We start from the raw sequence: 21,734 nt of genomic DNA, 5'->3' as shown, positions 1-21,734 counted from the left end.
ATACTTTTGCAAGGCACTGTATGTCCATCTTGTGTCTTATCTTTCCATTCCAACAATAATTTACAGAAAAATATAGCATATTTTATAGATGGTTTGAATTGCGATTAATTGCAATTAATTACGATCAATTGATTTTTAAGCTGTAATTAACTCGATTAAAAATTTTAATCGTTTGACAGCCCTAGTTCAAATAGATCGGACGTCTATAGCCGTCATTGGCAGCCTACGAGTTCATCCAAGTAGGTCCCGTGTAATTTCCGCCCCGCGGCTCCTCCCAGGCTGATTAGCGGCATGACTCGCATCACCTTTACGGCAAGCTTTGCTCTTTAACAGTTCATCTCCTGTCGCCTAAGCACGGCTTTGTGTGATCAAACGCGCCGCTGATGAAATCATACCTGACCGTCACAGGAAGCAAACAGTGAAGAGTTAGCGAAGCGGCAGGGAGGGGATGGGAAGGGGGGCGCGCCCCTTTGATGTCACTACAAACGATCCGGCGCTCGGGAGATGTCACACATCCGCGCAAATGACTGCGCTGAGACGTGTCATACCGTAGGAGCGCGTCAGGACCGGGAGACAGTGATTGAACAAAGGCGGCCTCCGCCAGCTCCCGTCACGGCTAATATCGCTGAGCGACGTCGGCCGGGAAAGTCGAGCGAGCGCGCTCAGGTGAATTATTAAAGCGCCGGGTGATTTGTCTTGTCGTGTTAAACCGAGAGCGGCCTGTGATCACGGTGTCGTTATGAGCCGCGTTGCGGGAAGCGCAACATGTCAACCGCTTGTGTTAGATTATGCGCTTGCTTTTCATCACTGTCTCATGACTGCTCTCGCGCTTTTAGCTCGACAGGTGTCGGCCGAACGCAGACGCGAGAGAGCTGCCGGCGGATTCCAGCATGGGGCGTCCTGATATTGTCGATCGAGGTAAGGAACTTTTGCATTAGCCCGAATATAAGACGGTGTTTTTTGCATTGAAATAATACTGAAAAAGACGGGTTCGTCTTATATTTGCGGTCTAAACATTATACCCATTCACGACGCTAGATGGCGCCAGATATCACTGAAGCGATGTTCTGTCATGACAGATCTCAGCTACTCTCAAGTTAAACCAGTTTGCATTATTGCAGTGTTTTTCCTTATTCAGATTTGTTTCAAGACTACAGTTACAGTTAGACTTCACTTTGATGGTTAATGCAGTTATGGCAATTTTGTTGTTTTATCATAATAGATTGGTTTATTTACATTTCAAAAACCAACAGCCATTCATTTGAATGAATGAATGAAATGTTTATTGTCATCATCATCGGTAGCATTGACAGTTACTAAATGTTGAATAATTTGCCCAAAGAAATAAAGAAATCTTTGGCAGTCACAAAATGTGAAATAATTTGCCCGAAGAAAGAAAGGAAATCGAAGACAGACAAAGGCAGACGGGAAAGGCATATGCTTATCAATACCCGCCCCCCCCTACAGCCAGGGACGCACAGTCTAACATGGTAGAGTTGCATACATCACATTACATGAGCTTTTCTTTTTCGTTTTTTTTTTTTGTTTGTTTGTTTTTGTACTTTTTCACTTACAGTGGGGAGAACAAGTATTTGATACACTGCCGATTTTGCTGGTTTTTCCACTTGCAAAGCATATAGAGGTCTGTAATTTGTATCATAAGTTCTCTTCAACTGTGAGGGACGGAATCTAATACAAAAAACCAGAAAATCACGTTGTATGATTTTTAAATAATAAATTTGCATTTAATTGCATGAAGTATTTGATACATCACAAACATCAAACTTAATATTTGGTACAGAAACCTTTGTTTGCTATTACGGATACCAAACGTTTCCTGTAGCCCTTGACAAGGTTTGTACACACTGCAGCAGGGATTTTGGCCCACTCCTCCATGCAGATCTTCTCCAGGGCCTTCAGGTTTGGGGGCTGCTGCCGGGCAACACGGACTTTCAGCTCCCTCCATAGATTTTCTATCGGGTTCAGATCTGGTGACTGGCTAGGCCACTCCAGGACCTTAAGATGCTTCTTACGGAGCCACTCTTTAGTTGCCTTGGCTGTGTGCTTTGGGTCGTTGTCATGCTGGATTACCCAGCCACGACCCATCTTCAGGGCTCTCACTGAAGGAAGGAGGTTGTCAGCCAAGATCTGGCGATACATAGCCCCATCCATCCTCCCCTCAATACGGTGCAGTCGTCCTGTACCCTTGGCAGAGAAGCAGCCCCCAAAAAAGATGTTTCCTCCTCCATGTTTCACGGTTGGGATGGTGTTCTTGGGGTTGTACTCATCCTTCTTTTTCCTCCAAATACGACGAGCTGAGTTTAGACCAAAAAGTTCAATTTTGGTCCCATCCGACCACATGACCTTCTCCCATTGCTCCTCTGGATCATCCAGATGGTCAGTGGCAAACTTCAGACGTGTCTGGAGCAGAGGTTGCGCTAGACATTTTCGTTGACTGTCATTTTGACTGACAGGGTCATAAAAATCCGGTCATAATCTATTTTTACCCGTCACTTAAATTTTTAAAATGATAATGATGACATATTCAATAGTATTTAGTTTTCATTCATTTTTAATTCATATTGTAACGCTTGCTTGGCGGCGAAAAATTAGACACGGAAGTCGTGGTATTTTCCCCCCTCTTTTTACTCTGCTTACCGCCAACAACACCAACAAAACAACAGCTCCGCCCCCAAAGAAAAAGAGGCAACTATATAGACCCCAATCACCAACGTCACACAATGATCTTAATTGTGGTTGTCAGCCCAAAATCTTCTAAATATATATTAAGTGCATCTTACCAGATATAAAATGACTACTACATAGTCTGTGGGGATCGTTTGGCGCCCAGATTTCTTGTCGAATTACAGCAGTCCATCTCGCTCTCCTCTTTGGGTCTCTCAGAATACGGTAGAACTTCAAGTCTCTCCGTCTATCTTCTCTGTTACTGCAACCAACCGCCACACACGTCTTCACCATTTTGATTATTAATGTTAACGAGCAGAAAAACACGCCGTAATAGGAGGCATGTACGTAGCGGTAATGTGTAAACACGATATGGCGGCTCCAGTCAGGGGGGCGGAGTTGTGACGTCATGTGATTGGAGTCTATACACAGGCGGCAATCTAGTCCACCAATTGGATGACGCGCTGGCACACCGGGTGTACCAATAAGAACCTCGCGTTGATGTGTCAATCACGGTGCCGCCGCCAGACCCCGGTGACGCTACAATATTGACAGAATAGCCAACGACGTCATGCATTAAGAGAGACAATGGCTAATTAATATGCTCACTCGCCACCCTGTGGTCTGGGGTGTGAATTGCAACCTGTCAAAATGACGGACGGACTTCAGTTTTTTCCGTCACCGTTTTAAAAAACCGGTCAACGACGGAAAATATTCGGTTAACGCGACCCCTGGTCTGGACATGCACTGGCTTCAGCAGCGGGACCTTGCGTAATATGTTTCCGATGGTTTTCTGCGAGACTGTGGTTCCAGCTCTCTTCAGGTCATTGACCAGGTCCTGCCGTGTAGTTCTGGGCTGGTCGCTCACCTTCCTCATGATCAGTGATGCCCCACGAGGTGAGATCTTGCATGGAGCCCCAGAACGAGGCAGATTGACCGTCTACTTGAACTTCTTCCATTTTCTAATGATCGCTCCAACAGTTGTTACCTTCTCACCAAGCTGCTTGCTTATTTTCCTGTAGCCCATCCCAGCCTTGTGCAGGTCTATTATTTTATCCCTGATGTCCTTACACAGCTCTTTGGTGTTGGCCATTGTGGAGAGGTTGGAGTTTGTTTGTTTGAGCATGTGAACAGGTGTCTTTTATACAGGTAACAAGTTCAAACAGGTGCAGTTACTTCCAGTAATGAGTGGAGAACAGGAAGGGTTCTTAAAAAAGAACTAATAGCTGAAATATTTACTAGTTGGTAATGTATCAAATACTTATTCCATGCAGTTAAATACAAATTTATTATTTAAAAATCATGCAATGTGATTTTATGGATTTTTGTATTAGATTCCGTCCCTTACAGTCGAATTTATGATAGAAATTACAGACCTCTACATGGCTTGCAAATGGGAAAACCAGCAAAATTGGCAGTGTATCAAATAGTTGCTCTCCCCACTGTATCGATTATTTTAGTAGTCGATTAATCGATGAACTAGTTAGTTAGAATAACCGAGTAATCGGACAAGGAACATGAAAAATTAAAATACCTGAGCTGAGCCTCAAACGGTATAAATAAAGGATCTATGTACAACAAAAGAACAATTGGCTAACTTACGTAGCAAAAGTCCACTAGCTTAAATGCTATAAAACGCTTTTTTTTTTTTTTTTTACCAATGCTTTTAACAAATGGTTCACACATGGACACATATTCCTACAAAAAGAAATGGCTAAATATACCTATAAACTAAATAATGGGTGCATTAAGAAAAACATTAGCTCAAAAAAAAAAAAAAAAAAAAAACTTGGCTTATGTTGATCTTAACATGGAGCAGCTGGGTTAAGCCATGTGAAATGAGACTGACTAGAAGGCAGTGTATCCACCCAAATCAATAAAACTGAATACCGACACTTTCAAAATTTACCATTACGATGCCATTTTAATTAAATGAATACTCGTAGCAGCAAAATTTAATTTCAATCTTTTTTTTCTAATCGAATACTTGAGTTAATCGATTAATCGTTGCAGCACTACTTGTATCACGTATCGTATCGTTAGGTCACCTGAGCTTCTCAACCCTAGTCTGGACGACCGGGCAAAAATAAGGTCGAAAGTTGATGTCGATTATCATTGTTTTTTTTCCCCAACTTGATTTTCAGATTGTACATCAGTAGACAATTATAAAGAATAGGAGTGGGAACCTCTTGGTAGCTCACCATATGATAGGAATTGCGATACATTGCTTAGAATAACAATTACCGTAATTTTCGGACTATAAGCCGCTACTTTTTTCCTTCATTTTGAATCCTGCGGGTTATAGTCCAGTGCGGCTTATTTGTTAATTTATTTGGGTTAATAGGTAACACTTTATTTGACAGCGGCGTCATGACACTGTCATATGACCGTCATAATTATGACATGATGCTATCATGAGCTTTAGTGAATGCTTATGTCATTAAGTGTCATCCGGCAAATTATGTCACTAACTCCATTATGTCCAGGTTGGATCTTTTACATCCATTCAAAAGTGAGATAATTTGCCAGATAACACTAAATGACATCTGTCATGAGCATTCATAAATGCTCAAGACAGTGTCATGTCATAATTATGATGGTCTAATGACAGTCTTATGGCTCCACCGTCAAATAAGGTGTTACCAAATACCATAACTAGCAATTAATGAAACAACTTTAACAACAACTGAAGAAATAATTCGTACAAAACATGAATTTTGATTGAATTTACATCTGTAGCGCTGCAATGCATGCTAGGAGGCATGTTGGACAACAACAGTGTTGACAGCAGGTGGCAGCAGAGGTTGACTGTCTCTCCCAAGGGAGCAGTGATGGCCAAATGAAGCTTCTTGAGGCAATGCTCTCTTCTTCATAGTGGTTCATTTGGTCTTATGACCGTCATGTGATGCCACTGTCAAATAAAGTGTTACCGGTTAATATCTTTTGGCGTAAATATCCCATAATACAGTGAGGACAGCTGCGGCTTATAGTCCAGAGCGGCTTATCTATGAACAAATGCCGTTTTCGTGCCAAATTTGGTGGCTAGCGGCTTATAGTCAGGTGCGCCTTATAGTGCGAAAATTACGGTACATTGGACTATGGTTACAGATTACTAAATTTATGGTACAGATTGCTAAACCATACCCACAGATTACTAAACTGTCCGCGCAAATTACAAAACTGTGGGTACAGATTAGCTATGAAAAACGCGGGGGCTCCGTAGAATTCCTGAGATGTGTTTGTACAAATAAAGTTCTTCCCACTATTCTCCATTACGTCCTCACTTACAGTATGTTGCGATTGGTGTGTTTCTGTTTAGACAACAAACAACAGCACAACACGAGAGGCGAGAAGAGGAGGAAGTGGCAGCTAATAAAGGCTTCACACTGCACCTCTTCTGCCTTACAACGCCGCGTCGAATCCCTACAGCGGCACGTGGACGTGCTACAACGTGCCAGGAAAGACGCCGCGCTCTCAGCCCGAGAGCTACGGAGCGCCAACGAAAAGATGGCGGCGCAACTCGACTCCCTCGCTGAGAAACTAGGCAGCAGCAAGCAGATCACACAGGTAACTCCAGCTGGAAAGGATGTAGAAGTTTGTTCCTTTTGCTTTTGTGCCCGTCATATATTTATTTGCCGCGGGGCCGAGAGCACATGCCGGTACTGGAAGGGTTGGATTGACAAGCGAAGCCTCGACAGTGCCGCTACATCGCACCTTCTGTGACTCTGCTTGTTGTCTCTTTCTGATTAAAGTTTTAACAGTAGTCTGTCACTTCCATTTTGCTTTCTCTAAGCACGTCTTCCAATGGGCCCTTACAGTTACAAACAAGTTTGTTTTGGGCCTGAACTAACACTCACCAAATTAGTGGTACTTGATATTTTTTAAAAAGGATGGGAAAAAAAAAACAAGACGACAAGAGGGGAGTTATATTCTGCAGTGGTGAGCGAATCTGCTTGTTACATCAGTACCTTGTTTTTCGGTCAATTGTTGTGGTTAATGTGCACATTAACTCATTGACACCATACAGTAGGGTAAAAATTTTTAGTCAACCACCAATTGTGCAAGTTCTCCTACTTGAAAAGATTAGAGAGGCCTGTAATTATCAACATGGGTAAACCTCAACCATGAGAGACAATGTGGAAAAAAAAACGAAAATGACATTGTTTGATTTTTAAAGAATTTATTTCCAAATTAGAGTGGAAAATAAGTATTTGGCCACCTACAAACAAGCAAGATTTCTGGCTGGCAAAGAAATCTCACTTTTTCTAACGAGGCTCCACTCGTTACCTGTATTAATGGCACCTGTTTTAACTCATTATCGGTATAAAAGACACCTGTCCACAAGCTCAGTCAGTCACACTCCAAACTCCACTATGGCCAAGACCAAAGAGCTGTCGAAGGACACCAGAGACAAAATTGTAGACCTGCACCAGGCTGGGAAGACTGAATCTGCAATAGGTAAACCGCTTGCTGTAAAGAAATCAACTGTGGGAGCAATGATTAGAAAATGGAAGACATACAAGACCACTGATAATCTCCCTCGATCTGGGGCTCCATGCAAGATCTCACCCCGTGGCGTCAAAATGAGAACAAGAACGGTGAGCAAAAATCCCAGAACCACACAGGGGGACCTAGTGAATGACCCACAGAGAGTTGGGACCACAGTAACAAAGGCTACTATCAGTAACACAATGCGCCGCCAGGGACTCAAATCCTGCACTGCCAGACGTGTCCCCCTGCTGAAGCCAGTACACGTCCAGGCCCGTCTGCGGTTAGCTAGAGAGCATTTGGATGATCCAAAAGAGGACTGGGAGAATGTGTTATGGTCAGATCAAACAAAAAATAGAACTTTTTGGTAGAAGCACAGGTTCTCGTGTTTGGAGGAGAAAGAATACACAATTGCAACATACCCACTATGAAGTATGGGGGTGGAAACATCATGCTTTGGGGCTGTTTTTCTGCAAAGGGACCAGGACGACTGATCTGTGAGAGATTTTGAGTGAAAATTTCCTTCCATCAGCAAGGAAGGAGATTTAAAGAATTTATTTGCAAATCATTGTGGAAAATGAGTATTAGGTCAATACCAAAAGTTCATCTCAATACTTTGTTATGTACCCTTTGTTGGCAATAACGGAGGCCAAACGTTTTCTGTAACTCTTCACAAGCTTTTCACACACTGTTGCTTGTATTTTGGCATGCAGATCTCCTCTAGAGCAGTGATGTGTTGGGGCTGTCGTTGGGCAACACGGACTTTCAACTCCCTCCACACATTTTCTATGGGGTTGACATCTGGAGACTGGCGAGGCCACTCCAGGACCTTGAAATGCTTCTTACGAAGCCACTCCTATGTTGCCCTGGCTGTGTGTTTGGGATCATTGTCATGCTGAAAGACCCAGCCATTTCTCATCTTCAATGCCCATGCTGATGGAAGGAGATTTTCACTCAAAATCTCTCGATACATGGCCCCATTCATTCTTTCCTTTACACAGCTGAGTCGTCATGGTCCCTTTGTAGAAAAACAGCCCCAATGTTTCCACCCCCATGCTTCACAGTGGCTATGGTGTCTTCGGATCCAATTCAGTATTATTTCTCCTCCAAACACGAGAGCCTGTGTTTCCACCAAAAAGTTCTATTTTGGTTTGATCTGACCATAACACATTCTCCCAATCCTCTTCTGGATCATCCAAATGCTCTCTAGCGAACCGCAGACGGGCCTGGACGTGTAATGGCTTCAGCAGGGGGACACGTCTGGCAATGCAGGATTTGAGTCCCTTGCGGCGCATTTTGTTACTGATAGTAGCCTTTGTTATTATGGTCCCTGCTCTGTGTAGGTCATTTACGAGGTCCCCCCGTGTGGTTCTGGGATTTTTACTCACCGTTCTTGTTATCATTTTGACGCCACGGGATGAGATCCTGCATGGAGCCCCAGATCGAGGGAGATTATCAGTGGTCCTGTATGTCTTCCATTTTCTAATAATTGCTCCCACAGTTGATTTCTTTCCACCAAGCTTTTTACCTATTGCAGATTGTCTTCCCAGCTTGGTGCAGGTCTACAATTTTGTCTCTGGTGTCCTTCGACAGCTCTTTGGTCTTGGCCATAGTGGAGTTTGGAGTGTGACTGACTGAGCTTGTGGACAGGTGTCTTTTATACCGATAATGAGTTAAAACAGGTGCCATTAATACAGGTAACGAGTGGAGCCTCGTTAGAAAAAGTTAGACCTCTTTGACAGCTAGAAATCTTGCTTGTTTGTAGGTGACCAAATACTTATTTTCCACTCTAATTTGGAAATAAATTCTTTAAAAATCAAACAATGTGATTTTCTGCTTTTTTCCACATTCTCTCTCATGGTTGAGGTTTACCCATGTTGACAATTACAGGCCTCTCTAATCTTTTCAAGTCGAACTCGCACAATTGGTGGTTGACTAAATACTTATTTGCCCCACTGTATGCGATCATGGTAATGAATTTTTAATTCATTATTTTTCTATCATTTATTGGTCGTTTAATTTTTCACCATTAATGCACATGGTTTGCTGATATAACAAATCACAAGCAACGTAGTTTGGAGACATCTAATGGTCAAAAAGCATAACTGTTGTGCTAAGCGGTGACCAGCCCTTGTACAAAGGCAGAAGGCTTCTACATTCACTTGGAAGTCAACATGCATATTGGCCCATAACCGATAATGAAAAACCAATGTCGATATCCGATATCATTTTAAAATGCTTTCATTGGCCGATATTATCGGAAAACTATTCATAGTAAATAAAAAAATAATGCATAAAATGTTTTTAAAAAATACACGTTGGTTGTTGCCCCCAATAACACTCCAAAATTGGAGTTTAATATTTTAATTGTATGTTTTTTTAATTTCATAGTATTTAACTTATTGTCTGCCTATCCTGCAAGTTTTATTATTTGCCCGTTCTTTGTTCTTTTTTTTTTTTTTTTTAACGAAAACATACAAACAAACAAGACATACAGAACCGAATACATCAACTCTGCTTCCATAGGTTTCACCTACTGGGAGAGGTAATCATGGCGTCTTATTTTACTAATGCAAATTGGCCCATCTCGAGATTTTTAATTCCATATCGCTACTCAATGTTATGATACGACTCTTGAAGTTGACTAAATATCACCATTATTTTAATGTCAGAGCTATTTTGACCACACAAGAACACCATCAAAGAAACTGGCAGACACGGTCATTAATCTGACAGGCCTTCGAAACATCTTCGGCGGTTTCCAACATGGTCGCTGGTGGAAAGCACCTGATTAGGTGTCAGTCTGTCTGCATGTTCACCGTGTGCTCTTACAGTGCAGCGGAGTGGACCCGCGCACGGGTCGTAGTACTGACCTCACAGTGATACTACCTCGGATGTGGCCCCTGTGCGCTCCCGCCAAGGCATCTGATTGCCAAGTCCAACTTCAGAAGTGCACAGGACGCACACACTAGTGTAGTCAGAGAGGCGTTGTTGTCTTGTTTGCTTCCTCTTACTCTTGCAGTATTAATGTCACTCTGCCACAGAAAGTTGGAGCCGACCGAGCCGGGTTTTGTTGCCCTCAACTGGAAAGGGCGCGAGGTGGTGGACTTTGGGTCCGTTCCAGACGGTGGCGTGTAATTGGCTTTAGACAGTCTCCGCAGGGGGCATCATGTGAGAAGTACTTGGACACGTTCACAGGAACTTGCTCGGTTGTAGTGCCAATGCTGACGAAGGTATGCTGGGAAAATAGTTACTCGTATTTTGGCAACTTCTCCCTAACTACACTGTAAATGGAAAAAATTTGAAATTCCAAGTCGACCAATTTCACTTGAATTTGAAGTTTTTATGGGGAAAAACGTTATCAGTTAAAACTCAAAATTTTAAGTAAACTGGACTTTAGTTAAATAAGTTTACAGTATAAACTTGATAAAACTCGTTAGCATTACTTAAAATAAGTCACGTTTTTATGGAATACTAAAAAAACTTATGTTAGTTAAGTTAAAGGTTAAGTTAGAAACGGTATTTATAGTAAACTGGACTTAAGGTTAAGTAGTGAGAACTCAAAGTTTTAAGTTTATAAGATTATCTTATTAAAATGATACTCAAAATAACTGTCGTTTCTGGCAGCCATTTTAATTTTCTTCTTAGTCTTTTGGATGAAAATACTTATTAATCTTAGTCATATTTTAGTCACTTCAAAACGTGTTCGTCTTCGTGTAGTTTTAGTCAATGAAAACAAATTTCATCTCGTTTTAGTCGACAATTATCAATATGTTTTCGTCTATAAACTTCAAAAGTTTTAGTCCATGAAAAAAATAAATAAATAAATTAAAGGGGCAGTTTACATGGCGACTCTGCGACACAAAGACGCAATGACTGAGTTGCGGACTCGCCTCGCGTGCATATGGTGTCGGCGAAGACGAAAAATTCTGAATCCTGCCCCCAAAGTGGAAGAATCCGATTGCGGGGGGTTGAGGGAGACTTCCTCGGCATGCATATCAAAGGCTCCTGCGGCGCGAGACCGCACTGTTAAAGTGATCCTCTAACTTAAATACATGTAGGCTCTAATAAACCACAATTGTTTTCTTGTACTGAAATATGTTGTTAGAAACACATAAAATGTTAAATTAATGGCAATATTTTATAATATTTAGTCCATATTTTGACCGTTAGTTGGCGCCATGGTTTGCGGGCTCGCTGTGATGACATCATTGGTATCTTTCGTGTTCAACAATTGCTTATCGCTGCCTAAACTCGCGAAGTAAAATGCCACGATGTGCTGCTTTTGGATGCAATTTCCAGTCAAATGGAAACAAGGGGAGTGAAGTGAGTGGTCAAGGTGGAATTATTATTTTTACTGAATAAATGTGCATAAGTGGAAGCTTCTCCCCCTTTTTGGTCCCTGTATGCACACATCCTACCCACCACGCGTTACAACTGGCGCCCGAACATTTTTCCTGGATCCTCAGTCAAGTAAGGGATCCTTCTATTTTCTGGATCCGACGGTCCCACTGCCTCTGCAATTTTGGTTTCGGATCTGTCCATTTTTTTTATTTGTCGGTCCCACAGCGGCTTTTCGATTCAGTCTATTGTGTGGAATCGACGGCCTAATCGCGGCTGCGACATTGCCATGGTATAGGTCTAATTCCTGGATCTTCGAGTGAGTAAAAAACGCAGATTTGGATTACTATTGCTATCTTTTTTGTTGACTATTCTTCGTGGGAGTTTTCCCCAAATCATACTAAATAATCAAAGCACTATGGCACGCTACAGTGACGACAGTGACTCTGACGTGGACCTTGCAACAATGTCTGAGTTCGTCAGGGAACGCGTGTGTGCGTACTGCTGAGCTCCCGAGTGAAGAGTGGTCAAGGTGGAAATATTATTTTTTGTGAATAAATGTGCATAAGTGGAAGCTTCTCCCCTTTTTGGTACTTTTATACACGTATCCTAGCTACCACGCGTTACAATGTACAAGACATGGATTACACAAGGTGTGCTCTTTGGCCTGTACTGTAAGCACACAACAGCTCTGGATGCTAACAATCTACATAATTATATTGGGATAAGTTTGAAAAACAATATGCTTTCCTTGAATATCTGCTAATAAAACCGGACAGCATACACTCTCGCTCCCAACCGGACTTCCCAACAGGACTCTCTCGCATCACCAGTTTTGCCCAACTTTTGTCTTATCAGGTATTTGCTGTACGCATTTTTCCCTGAAGCTCGTCTTGTGAACGACCGACAGTGCTGTCCTGCTCTTCACTTTTCAGATCTGGTTCAAATAGGAAGGGTAGAACTGACGATATGTTGGAAAAGCTAACGAGTGACACGCTGGAATTTCCGCAACGGGACCAGTGACGTCACACACTGCGACGTCACAAGAATGGCGACTTACAAACTTATTAAAACAAAAACATTAAGAGGGGTTTTAATATCAAATTATTAGAACTCATACTAACATGTATCTTTTAAGAATTACTTGTCTTAAAAACAGAGGATCCCTTTAACGTCAGCACTCGTACACGTCACATTGGGCGTGCGCAGCGGTGCTACTAAACATTAAAAACAGCAAATATGGCGGAATGTCGGCTTTAATTTACTGTTTTAATCATATTTTTAAATTAAATCTGTTGAACGTTTCAATTTTTGTGCCTTTTTGAACAAAAGAAAAATGACATTGCTTCGAGTGGGCGGGGATATTTTTTTCCGGGCTGAGGGATCTTGGTGGGGTCAAAGTGCATCATTCTCTGTTGCCCAGTAAATCTGCACTGCCCCCTAGGGTCTGGCATGAATACTACATCGTTTTCATGCGGAATCGCGCCATTGTTCAAATGGAGACGCAAATGCAAATGCAAATTTGAAATTTTTCGTATTCTCGGAGAGTCACCATGTAAACGGCCCCAAAAGTTTCCAACAATTTCGAATAAACATGGCAGACGAGCACATAACTGTAGTCTGTAAAGACATCACCATTTTCATTATGGTAATACACATTCAGCAGGAAAATAGCACATTATTTTTCAATTAATTAAACTCTACTGGACGCCACGAACTGGATTTAAAATGTTTTCCAAGAGTTTAAGAAGTCACCGCGCGAAATGCTAATGCTAAAGCGAATGCTATGCTAACGCTACAAGTTAGTTTAGTGTGTGATGATCACTCAGCACAGACTTTTAAAGGCTAAAGCAACATGACATATCTAGACAAGAAAAGAATTGTGAATATATGACGGAAACTATGGCGTATTTTCATCTCAATTTTCGGACTATAAGCCGCAACTTTTTTCCTTCATTTTGAACCCTGCGGCTATTTGTCCAGTGCGGATTATTTGTTGATTTATTTGGGTTTATAGGCAACACATGCCTCCTAGCATTCATTGCAGCACTGCACATGTAAATACCAATCAAAATTCATGTTCTGTGCTAATTATTTTTTTCAGTTACAGTTACAGTTGTTTCATTAATTGCTTGTTATGGTATTTGGTAACACTTTATTTGAAAGTGGCGTCAAAAGACTGTCATAAGATAAGACCGTCATAATTATAACATGACACAATCATGGGCATTACTGAATGCTTATGACAGATGTCATTAAGTGTCATCCGGCAAATTATGTTACTAACTCCATATATGTCCAGCTCGGATCGTTTACATCCATTCCAAAGTGAGATAATTTGCCGGATAACACTAAATGGCATCTGTTATAAGCATTCATTAATGCTCATGACAGTTTTAGTGGCAACCAGATTCCGTCATTGGAAAAGGGAAAAGAAATGGATGAATAAGGGAAATTCTCCTGAGAATTTAGGAAAAAGCAGAACATAATCACCAAAGTATAATATTCCACCAGAATTCAAAAGACAAGCACATGTTGGAATAAAAAGTAAAAACTTTTACAAAATATTAGGGCTGTCAAAATTATCGTGTTAACGGGCGGTAATTTTTTTTTTTAATTAATCACGTTCAAATATTTGACGTAATTAACGCACATGCCCCGCTCAAACAGATTAAAATGACAGTACAGTGTAATGCCCGCTTGTTACTTGTTTTTTGGTGTTTGGTGCCCTCTGCTGGCGCTTGGGTCCAACTGATTTAATGGATTAGTACCATGAGTGAGCATGGTGTAATGACATCAATAATGGCAAGCTACTAGTTTATTTTTTTATTGAAAATTTTTACTAATTTTAATAAAACGAAAACATAAAGAGGGGTTTTAATATAAAATTTCTATAACTTGTACTAACATTTATCTTTTAAGAACTACAAGTCTTTCAATCCATGGATCGCTTTAAGAGAATGTTAATAATGTTAATGCCATCTTGTTGATTTATTGCTATAATAAACAAGTACAGTACTAATATACCGTACGTTGAGTGTATATATCCGTCTTGTGTCTTATCTTTTCATTCCAACAATAATTTACAGAAAAATATGGCATATTTTATAGATGGTTTGGATTGCGATTAATTATGATTAATTAATTTTTAAGCTGTAATTAACTCGATTCAAAATTTTAATCGTTTGACAGCCCTAGTTTTAATATAACATTTCTATAACTTGTACTAAAATTTATCTTTTAAGAACTACAAGTCTTTCTGTCCATGGATCGCTTTAAGAGAATGTTAATAATGTTAATGCCATCTTGCTCATTTATTTTTATAATAAAGTAATACAGTACTTACCTACCGTATGTTGAATGTATATATCTGTCTTGTGTCTTAACTTTCCATTCCAACAATAATTTACAGAAAAATAAGGCATATTTTATAGATGATTTGAATTGCGATTAATTACGATTAATTAATTTTTAAGCTGTAATTAACTCGATTCAAAATTTTAATCGTTTGACAGCCCTACAAAATATCACTTTTTCCAAATGAGATTGAAGTTGTAAAAATTACTAGTGTCAATGTGGAATAAGAAGCTTAAAAAAAACACAGGTGGCTGTTCCTGTCAAGCATATCAACCACATATAAGATCATTTTCTTCCTCGCACGGATTAGCTGGCTCCATTTTGTGACGTTGCCCGTGTTTTTTACCTGCCTTATCTTTTTAAGCGTGGAATGTCTTACCCTCCCCTTTCATGTAAAGTGCTAGGATTATCATAGGATTAAAGAGGCCACTGACTGATCCAAAAAAAAAAAAAAAACTTCCTCGTATTAGTAGAATTTGCGGCTTCCTTTCAACTCTTTCGTTATTGTTAGCCACATTTTTGCCAGCAAGTGCCTCTTCAAACACTGACAGCCAGGCTCGGACATGTGGCTATTTCTGCAACCTGTCCTCCCTTATTTCTCCCGCACATGATTGACTGTCACTCCGAGCCACGTTAGTCATGAGATGTGTCCTGTCTTTTCCAGCCTAATGGACCGCCAGCGTGTCATCAGTCCATGTCAGTGTCACGTCTCACCGAGGGGCTGAAAATGGCCCGGTGAAATCAAAGCCTGCGTTAACAGGAAGTGTCATCAATGCCACTCCTAATTCCCAGAGCGCCGCCGACCCCTCTCCATCACTTGCTCACCTCTGGAAACCTAAAACAAGTGCGTTTCTATTAAAAGGTGTCAGCCGGCAAGCAGATATCAATAACCTCGGTGTATGTAGAGCAGAGCGCTAACCTGTGGGAATCTGCGGTTTCAAGCGTGGGTATGTGTGACATACATCTTCACGTATCAGGTCTCCTATTAGTGCCATTAGACATTCATCATTTTCATTTGTTCATAGAAATTTGGTTAAAAGCATCCACATTGATGTTTACGATCATCAATATGCAGCTAATGTCTTTTAACATTTTGAATGGCGCAATATTTAAGACTGGTGGCCAGAGATGGTAACGCAACCAGGATCAAAATACTGTATTGACAGTAGTGCTGCAACGATTAATCGATTAACTCGAGTAGTGCTGCAACGATTAATCGATTAACTCGAGTATTCGATTAGGAAAAAAGATTCGAATTAAATTTTGCTGCTGCTTCGAGTATTCGTTTAATTAAAGTGACGTTGTAATGGTTTATTTTGAAATTGGTTGCATTTAGTTTTATTGATTTGGGTGGATACAATGCCTTCTAGTCTGCCTCAATTCACATGCCTGAATCCAGGTGCTCCCTGTTAAGACCAACATAAGCTAAATTTTGTTTGAGCTAATGTTTTTTTTAATGCATTCATAATTTAGTTTATAGGTATATTTAGCCTATTTTTGTGGGAATATGTGTCTGAACCATCTGTGAAGAGCATTGTAAAAAAGTTAGCATTTTATAGCATTTAAACTAGCTAGGGCTGCAGCTATCGATTATTTTAGCAGTCGATTAATCGATGAACAAGTTAGTCGAATAATCGAGTAATCGGAAAAGGAACATGAAAAATTAAAATAACTGAGCTGAGCCTCAAACGGTATTAAAAATAAATAAATGAGGATCTATGTACAATAAAAGAAAATTTGGCTAACTTACATGGCAAAAGTCCGCTAGCTTAAATGCTATAAAATGCTAACATTTTTGTTTCCAATGCTTTTAACAAACGGTTCAGAATCATATTCCCACAAAAATCGGCTAAATATACATATAAACTAAATTACGAATGCATTAAAAAACATTAGCCCAAAAAAAAACTTAGCTTACGTTGGTCTTAACAGGGAGCAGTTGGATTCATCCATGTGAAATGAGGCAGACCAGAGGGCAATGTATCCATCGTAAATAAACGAATACTCGAGGCAACAAAATTTAATTCGAATATTTTTTTCTAAACTAAAACTTTCTAAAACTAGCAGACTTTTGCGATGTAAGTTACCCAATTGTTCTTTTGTTGTACGTAGATCCTCATTTATTTATTTATTTTTATACCGTTTGAGGCCCAGCTCAGGTAATTTAATTTTTCATGTTCCTTATCCGATTACTCGATTATTCAAACTAAGGGTTTATAGATTAATCGACTACTAAAATAATCGATAGCTGCAGCCCTAAACTCGAGTATTCGATTCAAAAATATTCAAATTAAAATTTGTTGCCTCAAGTATTCGTTTAATTAAAGTGGCGTTGTAATGTTTTATTTTGAAAGTGTTTACATTTAATTTATTGATTAGGGTGGATACATTGCCCTCTGGTCTGCCTCATTTCACATGGCTGAATCCAACTGCTCCCTGTTAAGACCAACGTAAGTTTTTCTTTGGGCTAATGTTTAATGCATTTGTAATTTAGTTTGTATGTATCTTTAGCCGTTTTTTGTGGGGATATGATTCTGAACCATTTGTTAAGAGCGTTGGGGGAAAAAAACGTTAGCATTTAATAGCATTTAAGCTTGCGGACTTTTGCCATGTAAGTTAGCCAATTGTTCTTTTGTTGTACATAGATCCTCATTTATTTATTTTTAATACCGTTTGAGGCTCAGCTCAGGTATTTTAATTTTTCATGTTCCTTTTCCGATTACTCGATTATTCGAACTAACTAGTTCATCGATTAATTGACTGCTAAAATAATTGATAGCTGCAGCCCGAATTGATAGTTCCTTCCAACACATCACGCAGTGAATATGAAAGGTACTACAAGTCGACCGATATGGGATTTTCAAATGCCGATGGCTATACAGATATCTAAACAAATATTCAGCCGACTGCCGATATCCTAAGCCGATATTTGATGCCGATCTACTTTTTTTTTTTTTTTTTTTTTTTTTTTTTGGCAAAGGCCATTTTTTCAAAATAAATTGATTCAACAGCTTCAAATTTACAACAGTGACCTAGCTGAGACTTAAAGGGTTAATTTGGTCAAGTACTACCAACCCTACAACGCAGCACTGTTTTTATGCTTGTATACAGAAAGAGCAGTACATTATTTTCAAATAATTAAAACCACCAGGACCTCACGGCGAGATGTAAACAAGTGAAAGTTTAAGAGTGTGCTCGCCATGCTAAGCTAATGCTAACGTGAATGCTACACTAACCTTACAAGTTACATATAGAGTGAAAGTATGCCTGTGACACAGTAAAAATAGCTTAAATAGCATTATTATGTGAATTAAAATCATTTTTGAGACGATTCGAGTATATACAACAATTTGGCAAAGCGCAAATGACGAGAAATGAGTCTTTCAATCTGCCGTCTAGCTACTCCTGTCTTTTATAGCGCTCTGGCGCCGCCATCTGGCTGATGATGTCGGCAGAGTAACGATTTCAGCTGATTTGGAATTCAGCCCAATGGAGGAGGAAGATTCAGAACGAGAAAAATGCGACAGAGAACAGGAAAATGTCATTGTTTTTATCTCTCTACTACAATATTTTATAGGTTATTGTTTTTTCGAAGTATGTTTCCCAATTGCTAAATAAATGGTATGGTCGTGACAAATAATAGTCTTGTGCAAAATGGAATATGAAATACTAAAAATGCATTAATTGAGTACGACAGGGCTAAATTACTACATAACGGTCAAAATTGCCCACTTCTTAAACCTCCCGAACGGTATTTTGTGCCACCGGAGTTAATCCGGCTTTTGTCAATTCCCTGCCCCGGCTTCGGAGACGGAGGAAAGAGCATAACCAAAACTGGAGACAAGAGAGCTAGGCAACATGCTAACCCGAACCGAGCGGCTCTTCCAAGTCTCTACCTCGCCTTTCGAAAATTAAAAGTCACACAAAACTACCCGACTATCGGCCAGTTAAAGTCGGAGTGATTAACTCATTCCGATTCAAAGCAGAAGGATGAAAATAGCTTGTTTTTCTGATTGTTAGTTGTTTTGTAGTATTTCCTGATCCATGTATCAATAATTGTTGTATCGCCATATCATTATCGTGATGTACCCAGAGGTTCTCACCCCTAGTTTTGACTGTCCGTGGCATCACTTTACGCTAGATGACGCCTCCGTTTCCACAGCAACCCATCGGCCCAGTCTGAACGGCCCCAGATCCGATTTTGACACTTGTTGGTCAATGCCAAAAGTTCATCTCAATACTTTGATATATACCCTTTTCTTGGCAATAATGGAGGCCAAACGTTTTCTGTAACTCTTCACAAGCTTTTCACACACTGTTGCTGGTATTTTGGCCCATTCCTCCTTGCAGATCTCCTCTAGAGCAGTGATGTTTTGGGGCTGTCGTTGGGCAACACGGACTTTCAACTCCCTCCACAGATGTTCTATGGGGTTGAGATCTGGAGACTGGCTAGGCCACTCCAGGACCTTGAAATGCTTCTTACGAAGCCACCCCTTTGTTGCCCTGGATGTGTGTTTGGGATCATTGTCATGCTGAAAGACCCAGCCACATCTCATCTTCAATGCCGTTGCTGATGGAAGGAGATTTTCACTCAGAATCTCTCGATACATGGCCCCATTCATTCTTTCCTTTACACAGATCAGTCATCGTGGTCCCTTTGCAGAAAAACAGCCCCAAAGCATGATGTTTACACCCCCATGCTTCACAGTGGGTATGGTGTTCTTCGGATGCATTTTAGTATTCTTTCTCCTCCAAACACGAGAACCTGTGTTTCCACCAAAAAGTTCTATTTTGGTTGCATCTGACCATAACACATTCTCCCAGTCCTCTTCTGGATCATCCAAATGCTCTCCAGCGAACCGCAGACGGGTCTGGACATGTACTTTCTTCAGCAGGGGGATACGTCTGGTAGTGCAGGATTTGAGTCCCTGGCGGCGCATTGTGTTACTGATAGTAGCCTTTGTTACTGTGGTCTCAGCTCTCTGTAGGACATTCACTAGCCCCCCCCACCCCCGTGTGGTTCTGGGATTTTTGCTCCCCGTTCTTGTTACTTGCACAGGAAGTGGTTGACTAAATACTTATTTGCCCCCACTGTACCTGCTTTCTGAACGCAGCCAATTTCATCCAGAGTTTCCACATTTTCTTACTCTTGGGACTTTTTCCTTCACCCTTTTAGAAGCTGTCATCAGAGCTAGCGGGTGTGGAGCAGCAGAAGAAGGTTCTGGAGATGGAGCTGGAGCAGTGGAGGCAAAGCACTTTCCCCCGCCGTGTGGCTGATTGCTCGTGCCAGGCTTTGGAAGCAGAGGTCAAACAACTGCAGGCCAAAGTCAAGGTCAGTCTGCTCACAGGACACTTCATTAAGTATCTTTGCACAAGAACTCATGACAAGTGTCATTTTCTTTTCCCCATCCTCCAGGGGCTTAATTACGTACAAAACTAAGGTGTATAATGTAAGATGAGCGTTAATGCGTTCAATTCGACCCCCTTTATCTCATCCACTTTGGAACGCACGCTTTCCTCTTAACCTCTTTTAGCACTTCCCCCCTCACGCTGTAACTCTAATGAGGAGGCATGCTGCGCCTGACCTGTCATCAGCCGCGTCGTGAGACAACCGGCTCCCCCATACGTGTCGCGCACGGTCGTAACGTGCGCTTTTTTCTTCCCTCCCCCCACCAGAGTACAAGTGCAGAGGTCACCAGGCAGGTGGCGACTAACAAAGACCTTCGAGGACAATTGCGGGAGAAGGAGGAAAAGCTTCGACAACTGCAGGACAAGTTAGTCACTTCTTCTTCTCTTTGTCTGTTCCTCTCTACCCTGCTTCCCGCTCGGCAGCTGCAGCTCGAATCTGCAGTGTTTGATTCCACCAAGTGGCAGCACACAGGCACATACTCTTTCACTCAGCACAATTGGAAAGAATGAATTATATTCAAGTTGCATGCAATGCTGAGAAATGGCATAGAGAAGAAGTGATGGAAGGGATGCTTTATTACAATATATAGCAATAACAAATATAATTGGATTTTGTTGAGTTGAATTTATCGTTGTTATGAAAATAATAAGCAATGTATTTGTGGTTTTAAAAAAACACAAATTATGTATGGAATATTTCTTTAAAGAACAAAATAAGTCAATCAATCAATCAATCAATTTTATTTGTATAGGCCTTTATAAAAACCCGAAAGGTCCTCAAAGTGCTTTACAACATAGGCAAACATGGTTCATGATCAATAAAAGGCAGGAAAGTACTATACTGTATCAAATAATATTTAATTTATTGTTAAACTAATTATTAGTACAATAAATATCATTTAAAATGTACATACCGTAATTTCTGGACTATAAGGCGCACCTGACTATAAGCCGCCAGCCACCAAATTTGACATGAAAACGGCATTTGTTCATAGATAAGCTGCACTGGACTATAAGCCGCAGTTGTTCTCATTGTATTATGGGATATTTACACCTAAAGATATTAACTGGTAACACTTCATTTGACAATGGCCCCGTAAGACTGTCATGAGACAAAATAACCCACCATTAAGCTTTGAACCAATTGGCTGCAAAGCCTTATTGTCACTAAAAGCTTCATTTGGCCATCACTGCTTCCTTGGGTTAGACAATCAACCTCTGCTGCCACCTGCTCTCAACACTGTTGTCATGCAACATTCCTCCTAGCATGCATGGCGGCACTACAGAATTATTTCTTCAGTTTCTGTTCCAGTTGTTTCATTAATTGCTAGCTATGGTACTTGGTAACATTTTCTTGGATAGTGGTGCCATAACTAGAGCTGGGAATCTTTGGGCACCTAACGATTCGATTACGATTACGATTCAGATGGTCCGATTCGATTCTAAAACGATTA

General features: G+C 40.7%; 1 protein-coding gene across 1 annotated transcript in view; it reads left to right on the top strand.

Moving 5' to 3' along the window:
- cntln (centlein, centrosomal protein) overlaps positions 1 to 21,734 on the top strand; it is a 336,531-nt gene that overhangs the window by 208,328 nt on the left and 106,469 nt on the right. Inside the window, 4 exon segments of the mRNA XM_057843797.1 lie at positions 837 to 918; positions 6,005 to 6,252; positions 20,048 to 20,203; positions 20,548 to 20,645. Of these exon segments, the coding sequence (XP_057699780.1) occupies positions 837 to 918; positions 6,005 to 6,252; positions 20,048 to 20,203; positions 20,548 to 20,645 (584 nt within the window).

This window comes from Corythoichthys intestinalis, chromosome 8 (genome assembly GCF_030265065.1).
Source record: "Corythoichthys intestinalis isolate RoL2023-P3 chromosome 8, ASM3026506v1, whole genome shotgun sequence".
NCBI classification, from domain to species: domain Eukaryota; kingdom Metazoa; phylum Chordata; class Actinopteri; order Syngnathiformes; family Syngnathidae; genus Corythoichthys; species Corythoichthys intestinalis.
The sequence above is the reverse complement of the archived record's forward strand: the minus strand, read 5'-3'. Positions and strand labels throughout refer to the sequence as shown.